Source organism: Sinocyclocheilus rhinocerous, unplaced genomic scaffold, assembly GCF_001515625.1.
Source record: "Sinocyclocheilus rhinocerous isolate Xijiao unplaced genomic scaffold, SAMN03320098_v1.1 scaffold504, whole genome shotgun sequence".
Classification (NCBI taxonomy): domain Eukaryota; kingdom Metazoa; phylum Chordata; class Actinopteri; order Cypriniformes; family Cyprinidae; genus Sinocyclocheilus; species Sinocyclocheilus rhinocerous.
Window position 1 is genome coordinate 1,092,770 of NW_015645076.1, and position 14,313 is coordinate 1,107,082.

The window sequence follows — 14,313 nt, forward strand, 5'->3', positions numbered from 1 at the left end:
AAGGAAAGGTAATGGAAGGTAAGAGAAAACATAAAGTTTATTTGTCCAATGTAAACGTTTTTTAACATTTGAATAAAATATGAATCTGAATTCAAGAAACAAAAATGAACAGAGATATAATTTACCACACTGATAAGCTGAATGAGTTGTAGTTCCACAGTAACCACTACTGGATCCTTAAAATGGCTAACAGGACGAACAACCTTGTTATATCCGGTAAACAGAGTCCTTATTAATCTCGTCTCATCTTCTGAGCACAGTGCTGGTCCTGCAACACACACACACACACACACACACAAATTTAGTTGCTCTGCGAGAAAAAGTTATCACCCCACTCTTCTTATACACAAACACACATGTCCATCCTAAATGGCACAGAGGATTAACATTGATGGAGTCAAGCAACTGCATATGACACACACACACAGATGAAACACTAAGACATGCAATCTATGTCTGAGTAATGTCCCTATTAACCAGAACTAAGAAATAATGCAGAAATTCTGTTTGTAAAGAATCATCTTCTTTACATTTCTGAGTCATGTTGTTCTGAGAATAATGAACTAAAAATGTCCATGTTTCCATATGTTAATGACAGAATGTGACCATTTCAATTGCAATCTTGACTTGATTTCAACATCAGCACTATTGTTCCATCAGTTTGAGTACTGGTAGTCTGGTGAATGTATTCACACAGGTAAATGAGTGAGCTTTTGGGTCCACATGTACATTTACAGTATTTTAGATAAACCATCAAACGAAGAGCTTAGGCCACAACCTATATCAGATTTATAGTCAACAGTATCACTCCTCCCTGCTGAATAAAGCCTTGATTTCAGCCTCATCTAAGAGGTTATGCAAAAAATAAACAGAAAATATAAATAGAGAGACGAGACGCGAATATTTGTCAGCAAATAGCACAAAACTGACCGCTGACACACTGATCTCATATCAGCCACAAACCACTTGAATGAGACCGGTTGTCAGGACACCGGCAGGCCGCGCACCTGCGCCTGTCAATCAAACAGGACGCATAGTATGCATACCATACAAATAGCATAGACATCTTTTAAAAGTGTTTAAAAACCAAAACGTTTGAACATAACAACAACGTATTGCCATGGAAACGAACTTGTATCGGTTTCCAACAAAAGATTGAGTGGCAAAATACGACTTACCAGGTTATTTCTAGGCAAGTACACCGTTCTTCTCCATTATAGCTTAGACAGCGGTTAAACTAAAACCTTTTATCAATATATTAGAACTTAAGGCTAATAAGAGGGTTGTTGTTGATGTCTAACAGAGTAGTTTTCCTATATAATAGAAAACAAAGTGATTACTCACCAAATAGAAAAGGCAGAATTTGCTAAATCAATATAAAGTTATTCATCTCCTTGAAGGGACTTAGAAAGTCCGTGTAGTCGACTGAACGATCAAATGGTCTGTAGGAGCACCGCGTCCAGACTGTAGCTGAACTCTATATGTATGTATGTATGTATGTATGTGTGTGTGTGGTGTGCTGCACTATTGTCAAACCCGCAAGTGGCACGAGCTGACAACTGTCAGAGCCGGCACGAGAGAAACACTGCTGCTCGTGCGTGCTGCTGCGTTTAAACTTAAAGCGCTATGTTTATACAGTTGCACATAACTATCAAATGTCTTTAATGTAAACATTTCAACTGCTCAAAAAATGATAAAATATGTCCACCTAATATTACTTGTACCTTGCCCTGACCTCTTGAAATGTTGCAGTATGATAAAAAAAAAAATGCATTCTAGTGTCGCCCCCTTGCAGTTGCATCATGATGAACTCTCATTGTGAGATAAAAATGAAATTTTTTCCCCGTGGCGGAAAAAAACGGGGAGATGTAAACCCAGAATTCTGAGGGGAAAAAGAAAGAACTGCGAGATGAAAAATTTGTTAGATGTTAATAAGCATCGCTTTTTATTTCTCCTCTTTCCTATTACTTGTTTCGCGATCTGTTTCAGTTTTATAACCATTTCTTACTATGTGTAAGTAAGTTGTTGTTTTTTAGCATGTGTGTTTGGCAGTGTTATTTTTTAGGATTACTGATAAACTACTGTCATTTGATTTGTATTATTTGTATTTGTTTATAAAGTTTTAGCTTTTAGTTTTGTTTTTAGTTGTTTTAATACTACAATTGATTGCTTCTGTTGTCCTCATTTGTAAGTCGCTTTGGATAAAAGCGTCTGATAAATGACTAAATAAATAAACTCGGAAATGTGAGAATCAAAGTCAGAATTTAGATATTCACAATTGCGAGGAAACGTCAAAATTCTGATGTCACTTTTTTTTTAAATTCCGTGGCAGAAACAGGCTTCCATTTTAGATATTATATTTAAAAACCTAATTATGGCACATGGATTCTCACACTGAAAGAGACAACTACAAAAAGTTTAAGGATTATAATTTAGATTTCTGGTGAACTAAGTAATATGCAAGATCTGAGGCATTCTGTAACAGACCACTGTTTTTGGTAGATTACTGCTCCACCATATAAGTGTTTGACTTGTATTAAATATAGAAATAAACTAAAGCGACCCCTTTTAAAACATTCCCCAAATAACTTGAAATCTGCAATGAGCAACCATCTTCATTGGCACAATAATATCTTCAAACATTTTAAATACTGAAATACATGTATTTATTCTGTATTTGGATACATTTTTACAATACATGTTTTATCTTATCAGCCTTCAACAAAAACTTGGAAAATGTACAATTTTAATGACACCAACACAGAACTCTTTTGATAGCCAGTGTAAAACACATGTCGTCACAGCAGTGGGAAGAGGTGGACGGAGCAGTATTTACATGGCAAACAGAATGAGGAAAGCCACCATCAAACAGAAAAGACCCATAGCCTCGGACAGGGCAAATCCCAAGATAGCATATGAGAACAACTGCTGCTTCAGAGATGGGTTCCTGCAGGAGAGAGAGAGAGAGAGAGAGAAAGAGAGAGAAAGAGAGAGAGGGGTCAGGGGTCACTCATCACCAGATCTCGGTTTAGGAACACTGCTTTGTCATGGAAAAAGAGAGATCAGCTAACAACAGTGTGATGCATGACAGGGGTTAAATTTGCTCAAGCTGAACTACATAAACTCAATATTTCACATAATACTACACTTGCACTGCTGCAATATTAACAAGCTCAGTTCTTAAACTTAATTTTAAAATATATTTGAACTATAAAATAAATATAAAAACACCAAAATTTGAGTAAAGCTATAGTTTATGTGACACTACCATATGGAAAGATCTGGAAATTAATTGTTTCATGTACAACAAGTGATGGCAACAAGATGGTGATTATTTTCATGGATGTTGGTCTAGTCTACCTGGCATATCCAATAATGAGGCTGCCGAACACTGTTCCGATTCCAGCTCCTGAACCTGCCACTCCCACAGTGGCGGCACCAGCACCGATGAACTTGGCGGCTGTGTCGATATCACGGCTTATGGCGCTTGTCTGAAAACCCCGCACTGCAACCTGGGAAACGGCTGTCTGTGGCAGAAAGGCTGGGCTGGCCTTAAGAAAAAAAGATAACGTTCAAAATGAATGAACTGCACCTACCATCACTTGACAAAAAGAAATCGCTTTGTAGATTGCAACAAGCTTATAAAGCAAGTAAATGCATATAACAAAGGACTGAATCTTAAGATGATTTATAAAGAAGTCCTTGCCTAAGAAAAAGGCTTTTCAGAGAAGAATAACTACTAAAAGGGCATTAAACATTCATTTAAAACATCAAGTAAGTGCCACTGATCTTAAACGTGGCATATGAAAGTGACGTGTGGCCAAGTATGGTGTCCCATACACTCACACAACGTGAACACACACCCGGAGCAGTGGGCAGACACTTTTGCTGCGGCGCCCGGGGAGCAGTTGGGGGTTCGGTGCCTTGCTCAAGGGTCTCACCTCAGTCGTGGTATTGAAGGTGGAAGAGAGCGCTGTACATTCAATCCCCCCACCTACAATCCCGAGACCTTTGAGTTACAGGTCCGACTCTCTAACCATTAGGCCATATGCATAAAGCACTCACCTCTGCAGAGCTGACATCTGGCCTGGAGAGCACAGAGGCAGAGAGTGGTCTGCACAGCGCCCTTGAGCCAGAGCGGACCTGAGACAGAGATCAGAAATCACATTAGCGCATAAGACGTACAATTAAAGTGCTGTACTTAAGACTGACACACACAAGGCCAAATTGTTGCTTCAACACTTGAATTACGTGGGAGGTGCCTTGTGTCCAGAAAATCTATTAAATATTTGCTACAATCAGAAATTACACTGACTGAACATTCTTCAATCACACTCCAAATGTCAACTGAACAAATAATTACATTTATAATTAAATTAATAAAAGGACTGTGGCTAGTCCAGTACAAAATGACAGCAACAAAGCAGAACATAACACCCGCAGCCTTGAACCAACCATCACAACTAAATTTTACCCTTTAGCTCAAGTGTGATTCATTTTAAAAGAATGGTCTATGAAACATTATGTTTTGCTGTCAGATTTTTATAATGACCTTGACTTCTCTTTAATCGCCGTTCAGATGATAGCATTAGCAACCAACTGCTGCCATTGACATCTTAGCCACAATGATATACACACAGACAAATTCTGAAGCAGTATTTTTTGCAAAATGCCATCCAAACAACCCATCTGAAATGCACTGCATTAACATGGGGAAAAGGCAAGAGCACCAGGCCTCTTGCATTTTAAGGAAACATAATTTTCTGAGCTTTTCCATTCTATCATAACTGCAAAAACCGCTATAAATACTCACCAGCGCGGGTGTGGACACGAACTTCGCACAGGCGTACATGTTTGATTGAGCTCGCTGACTGTGGTGAGGAATAAACCCGCGTCTGTCTCTATGGAAAAAGCCGACAGTTTAAGGTCAATGCAATATCAACACTTTCAAAACGCCACCTGGTACTAATTAGCTCCTTTTGCAAGGGCTATATAATCTGTAGAACATGAAAAGGATCGAGTGATTTGATTAAATATATCTATAGTGTAATGATGGTATAAGATTATGACAATATAGCTTCTCCGGTTCCCATTTAACTCTCCTTCACTTACCCGGCTGCAGAGGTCGAACCGCTGAGAAGCTACTGCGCATGCCCGACCCTCTATTCTGCAATGAAGCTCCCGGATGCATGAATGACGTGCATGAAGGTCTTGTGACTACTCGATCCGTACCGGAAACACGATTTGTACTGCGCATGCGCGGAAATGCGTCTACTTCCTGTCTGTATTACGAAACAATTTACGGCAATTTTGGGTAGTGACAGTTATAATACTAATAATAATGTAGTAATGTTTTTATGTGTTGACACTACCCGATCCGTACCCGCTTGAAGGTCATTCAATGGTGCTTTATTTAAAACTGCGCTGAGGGCAAAGAAAACATAAAACTTTACTGCGTTTTTACACTTTTAACAGAATATATAAGAAAAATTACTGAACAAGCAGATTAAATAAATAATAAAATAAGGTAAAATAGATTGCTGTAGCACACAGACAACTTATGTAAATTAAAAAGGCCTATACAACACAGATCAAATACAATACTTAGTCCAGTACTTCAGTCCTGGTCATTGTTTTCATACTTATTAATAGGTTACTTGGGATACGCAATTATATAAAACATGACTGGGACCATGAGAGAATTCCTACAGTTTTGTACAAATATTTCATGTCAAAATACATATTTTTGGGGTCATATTACATTTGCTGGTTTGACATATTGAAAATATCTCAAAGAACACATCTAAGAAAATTCTTTTAGGTTCTGTGAAATAACATGTTATATCCTATCAAAGAGCACACAATTGTTGTAAGGGGCTGCTGGTGTATCTGGTTTGGAACAACTGAAAATTCGGAGTAAAAAAATTAAAATTTGCATAAGATGAAAACTAAATTTTAAATTTTTTAGTTACTTCAACTGCTATGCCAACATATGACAAAAAAGGTTATCAGTAAAGTGTAAGTATTTATGTTATGTATCATGCATGAAACATTTGCTTAGGCATGAGTATCAGAAACTTTCATTTAACCTTTCTATATTGTGCTTCTTAATTCTTAATCACTTTGTTGCCTACCAAAGAAAAACTCACTTTTCATGATAATGCTGAAAGAACCATTCTTTAGAAAAAGATGTTTTATTGGATTTAACATGCACACAATCCAGTCTGTAAATGCAACAGACATGTGCACAACAACTTGCAAGTACAGACAAACAAGAACAAGTGGACACCTCCAGTTCCAAAGCACATGAATTTTGTGTTGCTTATTGAGATAAGAGTCAATTCACAACGAACATGGAAATGAATTAACTAATGCAAAATGCAGAGGCACAATTGATTACAAAATTATCATCACCACCTTTTTTTTTTTTTTTTTTAATTCATGAATAAATACCAGTGTCACCTCTGGCATCAGATGACTTGTAAAGCATAGACAGCAATGCAGAAAACATCCAATGTATTATTTCTGGCAAATTTTGCAATTTTGTAAACTGTGCAGTTAAAACCTAGACATATTCCTAACCAGAAAGGCACAAGACAGTTGAATTATACACAAATACGTAAACAAACTGTTGGCCACAAAAAACAAGCAATTAAAACAATTCAAAACAAAATAATAAATATTTAATACTCAAAATAGTGCATTTAGCAAAAAGAAAACATCACTCCCCTACAAGGACTATGCGTTTGTCAGAGTGTATTTTTGTTCAGCTTGCGGTTTCAAATAATTCTGTAAACACAAAGACAGATAAAATCTGTAAAATGTATCCTGTCCTTATTTACTACACAACTGAATGCCAACACTGTAAAATGATACTATTCTGACTTTAGCAATTGCAGTTTGTTTTGTGAAATCACCCTCATAAACAAACCATGCACATGTATTGTACTGGGTGACATCACACCAAAACTGTAATGTGATATGATATTTAGCCCACTATATGTAAACACTGTGGTGCATATATAAATAAATTAGCAGTAAAAACTCTTAACAGCCTCCAGAATTACTAAGAAGTACTAAATGAACATGCTTAGGGTGAAGTTAAAACCAAACATCCCAAAAACCAAAAGCTGTAGCGAACGGCATTGATCATGCATGTTTAAACTGCATTTAAACACAGTTTAGTTTGATTCATCCTCTTTCTGCTGTTGCCCCTGAGCTCCAGCCTCTTCCTGTTGGACATTCTCTGAGGGGGGCGGGCTCTGTTGAGACTGTGCCTCTTCTTTCTCTGATTCATGTGCAGCAGGTGGATCTTCAGCGGTAGGGTCCTGAGGCTCAGCAGTTGTAGTTCTTTCTATGTCATCTGCAAAATGAAATAATTAAAATAATTGCCACTGGGGATGTATACTGCTAAAAGCCATGGCACTGTTGTGCATGTGTGAGATTGTGTGCGTATTAGGCCTGTTATTGCATTAAATAATAAGAATATAATTTGTGGTATTCTTCATTCAGTATGATAATGCATGTTTAAAAGAAGCACATGTATTATCAAGATTGTAAACAAACCAATTAATAATTAGAGGGAAAAAAAAGTTTAAGACAATGAGCCATGCACCTAAGGGTTTGGAAAAAAATCAGATTTTTTAAAGAGAGGTATTCAACATTTTAGACATTCAGTACCTAACTAAGCATCTGACCATCTCGCTAAAACTAATATTAATTTAGCAGATATTTTGCAAAAAGCATCTTTTTACTTGCTTTTTAATTTCTATAAAGATCAAAAAATAAGCTGAATGTCAAAAATGCAGGATATTTCCCTTAAGACAGATATAAAACAGACATAACATTTCAAATTACATATTAGGAGACATTTAAGATTTACAGTCAGATTTAAGATACAATAAGATTTACAGTCTTTTACAAACACATACAAAACACACCTTCCTGCTTTGTAATGGTGTCAGTCATTATTGTGTTGTGTGATTTTGTGTATGAGAGTGTTCTTTGAATAGGAAATGATTGTGATCATGATTATGTTACCCACTGTAACTGAAAGGAGCAGAGAATACTTTAGCACTAAAGCATCATGCAGTGCATTCAATACTGTTCACACGTTTGGGGTCAGAATTTTTTTTTTTTAAAATAAATTCATACTTTTATTCAGCAAAGACACATTAAATTGATCAAAAGTGACAATGAAGACATTGATAATGCTACAAAAATTATTTCAAATAAATTTTACATTTAGTTTTCTATTGATCAAAGGATCCTGATAATGTAGAACAGTTTCCACAAAAACATTAAGCAGCACAACGGTTTCAACACTGATAATAAAAAGAAAAGCTTCTTAAGCAGCTAAAGCCTATAACTGAAACTGAAGACCGGAGTAAAAATATTTTAAAGTATATTAAAATAGAAAACAGTCATTTTAAATAGTAAATTGTATTTTTGATCAAATAAATGCAGCCTTGGTGAGCGTAAGACCCATTAAAAAACAAAAACAAATCTTATGGACCCCAAACTTTTGAATGGTATTGTATGTGTAAGTAAAGTGTGTAGGTTCTGGGACCTGAGGGAAATTTCTTGAAACTATGAACTTTACTCCAAGGGGTGCCAGAGTGTGAAACACGAGTGGCAGGAGTCGAGACAATACGGTCTAAAAAAACACACAAATAAAATAAAATACAACATTCATTCATACAAACGATAAATGTAAATGATTTCTTCAAAACTGCACTGACTTTCAAAGTTGTTTGCTCTCCTCTTGGAGGCTTTCCAGCTGCAGTTTTAAGACTGATTGACACATGGCATGACAAGATGACAAAATGACTTTATGAGTTCTTAATAATGAGGTCACTGGCTGTCAGCAGCATGAAATACCTTCAGGGGCGTCACTGTCCTCTGGTGTCTCTGTGGCAGCAGAAGACTGTGTTTCAGGAGATTCAGAGCAAAGTCTGCGCTCAAAACTGAATTCTGGGAGTCTGGGGGCCTGGGGGCGTGTCTTTCTTGCCGGGTTCATGAAGTAGCAATAAGCACAACGGAATGCTGTAACATAAAACATCACGCATGAGTATCAAAATAAAACCCTCAAAGAAGGAAGTATCCTCGGCCCCAAAAACTTCACAGTTCTATACTGTGCTCTGACAGGTTCTTACCTGCATACTCAAATTCCTCCTTCAAAGCCATACCATTGTGGGAAAAACACTGCTGGCAAATCAATGCATATCTGAAAGTATAAGAATAAATGGGAGGAGTGAAGGAAACAATAATTCTCTCATGTACTGACATAATTCTGGCCAGTGCAGTGTTCAATGCGTTTCTCTTAACTTGTATGTCAAGCTGGTTGTATGTTATACCAGTGTAATACCTGTTCTGAGGTCCATCTCCCACCAAATACTCAATGACTCTGTCCACAGCGCTGCGCTCTCGTGGAAGGATGGGTCGAGCAAGAGGTGGACCAGGAGGACGCATACCTAAATTATCAAAAGCTTAATCAACACTTCATCATTACACAAATCAGGAAAATGACACGCTAGGACTTCACAATAATGCTAATGCCATCAACTGTGAAACCTATAAAGTTCAGTTTGAATTTAAGCCCCAGAAAATGTTGATTTAGTGAGGAATGCATTAATCCTTGAGTAAGAAGCTAGTCAGGAATTTTATTCAGGCTTAAACTGTGTGAATGCCTTTATCCACACTTAAAGGGATAGTTCACCTAAAAATTTAAATTCTAATTCATCCTCATGTCATTCCAAACCTGTATGACTTTCTTCTGTGGAACATAAAAGATTACATTTTAATAAACGTCTCAGTGTTCCATACAATAGAAGACAATGGTTATCAACATTCTTCAAAATATCTTTCATGTTCTGCAGAAGACCGAACATCATACAGGTTTGGAATGACATGAGGGTGAGTACATGACAGAATTATTATTTTAAGCAAACTATCACTTTAGAAAGGACACCTTCATAATGGACAAAAAATTGGGCATTTCAGCACACTTTTAAATGTGAAATTGTATTAAAACAGTGTACCTAAAACTACACGTTACTAAACATCTGTTGATGCGAAAAAATGTAATTATGCACGCTCTTTTCCCTTATTTTTACATTTTGATTTACATTTACTCACTTAAAGTTAATCTTTAAAAACACTAATAATTACTATCACTATCATAGTTTTATAGAGCCACAGCTAGGGATGCAACCGGTATCGGGCCCGATACTGGCCTCCTGTACTCGTTAAAATGCCCCGATACCACACGTCGATACCACACATAATGTGATAAGCGCCATATTCAAACAAAGAAACACTGACAACAGACAGCAGAAAGGAGTTATGGATGTCTACTACAAAGTATATGTATGCAATGAATAGTCAATTTCATCATGCACTGAGTATTCAGTATTAACGTCTGTATAGCTGATGTGCGCGAGATGATAAACAAAGCACGCTGAGTGGATTGAGCACGCGGCGGCGCAGATGCGCGAGCTTGTCGAGTTAATATACCTTTCTCACAGACATCACTGGAAAGTTTATAGTTCGGTAGAATATGTCAAAAACAAGTAAGTAAAACAATGCACAAGTTACTTAACGGTAGGGAGAGAGCGAGAGAGAGACAGAGAGAGAGAGAGCGAGAGAGAGCACGCGCGCACTTCTGTTGTGTGATCTTTGATGTTCACTCACTTAGCACACGCATCATTTGGATTAAAACGAAATCGTAAAAATAAAAGCATTCATAGGGGCATTCACTATAAACATCATTTATTTTCAACCTTAGGCATACACGACTTTCTAGCGAAAGTGAATCTAGCAGCCTGTGTGAAATGCGCTAGACTCTACTATTCTGCATCAGTACAAACACGTGCAGGCGTTGCGCGTGTTTTGCTTGCTTGAGTGTTTCTGCATTATATGAGTGGCTTTAAAATATAAATCGCAGCACGTTTCAGATGAAAAAACGCGACTTCTACTTCTGAAAATATCACAGTTAGGAGATTTATAACGAGTGGTTCCCTGCATTATTACAGCAAAGCGCGTGATTACAGTACTAAGCCGCTGCTCTAATGCTATTAAATTAAAGATGATGTACCATAGAGCAAAAGAATGAAAGTAACAAAAACTTGTAAAATACATTTTAATGGGCATAATTAAGTGTGAAAATAACCGAAGGATATACAGTGAAACCAAAAATGATTCAGAGACCAGATATAATTTTTGATATTTTTTTACTAGTGGGTGCAGGACACTATAGTTCATTTATGTAAGTGGCTAGCAGTTTTTCATTTAATTATCCACCATGTATATCCGCTGTAAGTATGAGTGTACTGAACCTGAGCCAGGTCCTGGTGAATAAGGGTTCATGCTTCTCATCATTTGTTGTGGTGTTTCTGCTTGGCTCGCTCCTGTTGGGCTGGCTACAGACCTGGCTAGCCCTTTCTCTGGAGGCCCTCCTGGGGCTCCGCGAAGGGGTGTGGCTCCTGGGGACATGGGACTGGGTACTGGACCAGGACTAGCCATTGCAACATGCCGCTGCCGAAGGTCTGGATATAATGAGAGTACAGTGTGCATTATGCCTAAGGAAAACACGCATAAACACATAATCAAAAACAAAAGCACATACAAACCTTGTCCTGGTCTAGGGGTCATGTGGGGTCTGACTGGAGTGGCTTCTGCTTCCTGTAAAGACAAACCATGTATTCATCTAACTCACTAGCTCCAAAAATAAATCCCTACATCTGTTTAAAAACCATTTTCAAGCTTTAATATTACATATGACTACTTACTGCTTTCTTTTTAGATTCTGGATCGAATCTCTCCAATATGAGTTTAGCATTTTTGTAGGTCTCCGTTTCCATCACCTCCTCAAGCTGACAAAAACATAATTCGTTTGTTTTATGGTACATATGAACAATTTTATTCATCTGAAATATAAGTAGCCACAAGCAAGCTTACTTTCTTAGACAGCTGCTCTAATGTGTCTGAAATCACACTTACTATTTTCCGTTTCTGTGCTTTTAAATCATCTAATTTTTCATCTGAAACAGGAGAAACCATAAATTAGTCAATCTATAAAGATATTCATTCATTTAAAAAACATTTTCAAGCTTTAATATTACATATGACTACTTACTGCTTTCTTTTTAGATTCTGGATCAAATCTCTCCAATATGAGTTTAGCATTTTTGTAGGTCTCCGTTTCCATCACCTCCTCAAGCTGACAAAAACATAATTCGTTTGTTTTATGGTACATATGAACAATTTTATTCATCTGAAATATAAGTAGCCACAAGCAAGCTTACTTTCTTAGACAGCTGCTCTAATGTGTCTGAAATCACACTTACTATTTTCCGTTTCTGTGCTTTTAAATCATCTAATTTTTCATCTGAAACAGGAGAAACCATAAATTAGTCAATCTATAAAGATATTCATTCAAAAGACCAGTGAGTCAATCAATCAAATCGCAATCAGATCCCAATCAGATTAAGAAAAAGAAGAAAACCATGAAGAATGAAGAAAAACAACATATCATGAGCTTACTGTTTCTCTCTGTACGTTTGGAGAAAAGGAAGACGAGCAGTTTTCGTAGTAGCAACACTCTATGAAGAGAGAGAGAATATGAAATTAAGCAAGAGAACACAATAACAAATCAATGACGCAACGCAATAACATGACCTACCTAAGCCAAGCAGCCTTTAAAAAGAAGTATAACAGAATGCAATACGTGTGATAAAATACATAATACAGATGTAATAACATAAACTGTAATACACTAAGCAAGCCTAATAGAATGTCATTATCCATGAATAAAACATAGGACTCACAGTGCAGGAAAGGCCAGCAGAGGCAGGGCAGTGATGAGCCGAGCGCTCCACTGCTCAGGAAAGTACAGGTAATACACACACAGACACGTGATCAGGTACAGAGCAGATGAGTAGAAGAGAAGTCGGCCCACCCACAATTTCAGCAAACGCTGGTTCTTTGCACGAAACTCCTCAAGGTCCTTCGTGTCCTGTGGATTCATATCGCAACATTGTACGATCATTACCAATGTCATTACGTTAAATGTTGTAAAAATGCTTTGTGAGGTAACCTAAAAATGCTTCATTTGATAACATCTAATTTAACCCTATAAAGTCTAGGATCTCTCAATTATCAACATGATCAAACTGAAAAACTTGTTGTACACTATCTACTGCATGCTTCTGTCTGACTGATTCACACTTTTTTAGAGAGTAAATGGCCTTTTAGTTTTAATCTAAAAATGTCTACCTTGTGGTACACATGTCTGTTTGCTGTGAGTAAAGTAAATGTAAAAATAACTATTTATTTTGTTATTAATATTTCAAGATGAAAAAAATGGTTATCTTTTAAAAAAAATCATGTTAAATCATGTTGTTTCATGCTGAAACAGGCTTATGATGAACATTTATTTGTGCATCTCTCAACCACCATTGTATTGCATTGCAATGTTTTTAACTACATAGCTTTGATCAGAAAACTAATATTTATAATTTTTCTAAGACAAGTTTAAGTTTCACAAAATTTTTCCATTAAAATATGTTTTTCTGACTATTATTTGATATGTCAGGCTTCACAGGGTTAATTGGTTAGATTAAAGAATTAAAATTTTTAATTAACATGACTGATTCTGAATCTGACTACATTAGATTACACTAACTAAAGTCATTTTTAAGGTCAGGTCGGGTAGAAATGACGCCTCAAAGTAAGTTATAATGTTTGTTTACATGGTGGCATGAATAACAGATTTGTCAACATGTGTCCTGTTACAGCATTCCATTAAAACCTATGCACAACATAAATCTGAGAGACATTGAACCTGACAATGCAGAACATGAATACTGAATGCCGGATATAAGCTCTGTTAGTTACAGTTGAATGTACAGTGGAAATTAAACATAAAGCCCTCTGGAATTGCAAAGTGTATTCCTACAGCTCACTCTAAACTAAAGCAGTGACCACTACTGGACAGTTAAGGTCAACCGCAGCAGCCCGGCGAACAGATGGTCCCGTCAATACAGTCTCCAGATAGACAGAGACTTCAGGAGGCGAGCCAGGCATGAGTAAAGCAAGGAGATGCAGCCAGTACAAGGGTTCAAATGATGACATACAGCTCTGTGATGTGTGATAAGGTCACAACGGCTGAAAAGAGTCTGTAGGGTTTGAAAGGGCAGGACAACAGTGGGGAACATACCTTATCCAGTGCCTCTAGAAGTTCCACTGTGGAAGCTTTAGTCTGTTGGAGCATAACAATTACATTATTGTTTATAGTATGGGTTTGATAAAGAA

At 37.0% G+C, this 14,313-nt stretch overlaps 2 protein-coding genes across 3 annotated transcripts in view; both read right to left on the reverse strand.

The window, feature by feature from the left end:
* Positions 1-2,649: 2,649 nt before the first annotated feature.
* On the reverse strand, positions 2,650-5,214 carry LOC107705563 (ATP synthase F(0) complex subunit C3, mitochondrial-like). Its single transcript, XM_016508884.1, has 5 exons — positions 5,113-5,214; positions 4,814-4,901; positions 4,066-4,143; positions 3,361-3,551; positions 2,650-2,947 (listed from the first exon to the last, which is right to left on the reverse strand). The coding sequence occupies exons 2-5, from the start codon at positions 4,850-4,852 to the stop codon at positions 2,833-2,835; spliced, it is 423 nt and encodes a 140-aa protein (XP_016364370.1). The 5' UTR covers positions 4,853-4,901; positions 5,113-5,214; the 3' UTR covers positions 2,650-2,832.
* A 953-nt stretch (positions 5,215-6,167) lies between these two features.
* The window catches only part of LOC107705573 (protein lunapark-B-like), an 8,919-nt gene continuing 773 nt past the window's right edge, over positions 6,168-14,313 (reverse strand). Inside the window, exons 3-14 of one of the 2 annotated variants that reach the window (XM_016508893.1) lie at positions 14,219-14,260; positions 12,828-13,015; positions 12,544-12,602; positions 12,348-12,388; positions 12,137-12,220; positions 11,631-11,682; positions 11,337-11,546; positions 9,368-9,473; positions 9,156-9,226; positions 8,881-9,045; positions 8,570-8,656; positions 6,168-7,363 (exon numbers count right to left, since the gene is read on the reverse strand). In XM_016508893.1, coding sequence (XP_016364379.1) covers positions 7,182-7,363; positions 8,570-8,656; positions 8,881-9,045; positions 9,156-9,226; positions 9,368-9,473; positions 11,337-11,546; positions 11,631-11,682; positions 12,137-12,220; positions 12,348-12,388; positions 12,544-12,602; positions 12,828-13,015; positions 14,219-14,260 — 1,287 coding nt within the window. In that variant the 3' untranslated portion in view covers positions 6,168-7,181. The remainder of the gene's footprint in view (positions 7,364-8,569; positions 8,657-8,880; positions 9,046-9,155; positions 9,227-9,367; positions 9,474-11,336; positions 11,547-11,630; positions 11,683-12,136; positions 12,221-12,347; positions 12,389-12,543; positions 12,603-12,827; positions 13,016-14,218; positions 14,261-14,313) is intronic. The other variant, XM_016508894.1, reaches the window with a different exon arrangement.

What these genes read in the sequence shown, in the direction of transcription:
- LOC107705563 (XM_016508884.1), bottom strand. Translation starts at nt 4,852, where the DNA reads ATGTACGCCTGTGCGAAGTTCGTGTCCACACCCGCGCTG. An exon ending in TCGTGTCCACACCCGCGCTG is followed by an intron (nt 4,144 to 4,813) that starts GTGAGTATTTAT and finishes TCTCTGTCTCAG; the next exon opens with GTCCGCTCTGGCTCAAGGGC. An exon ending in CAGATGTCAGCTCTGCAGAG is followed by an intron (nt 3,552 to 4,065) that starts GTGAGTGCTTTA and finishes TTTTTTCTTAAG; the next exon opens with GCCAGCCCAGCCTTTCTGCC.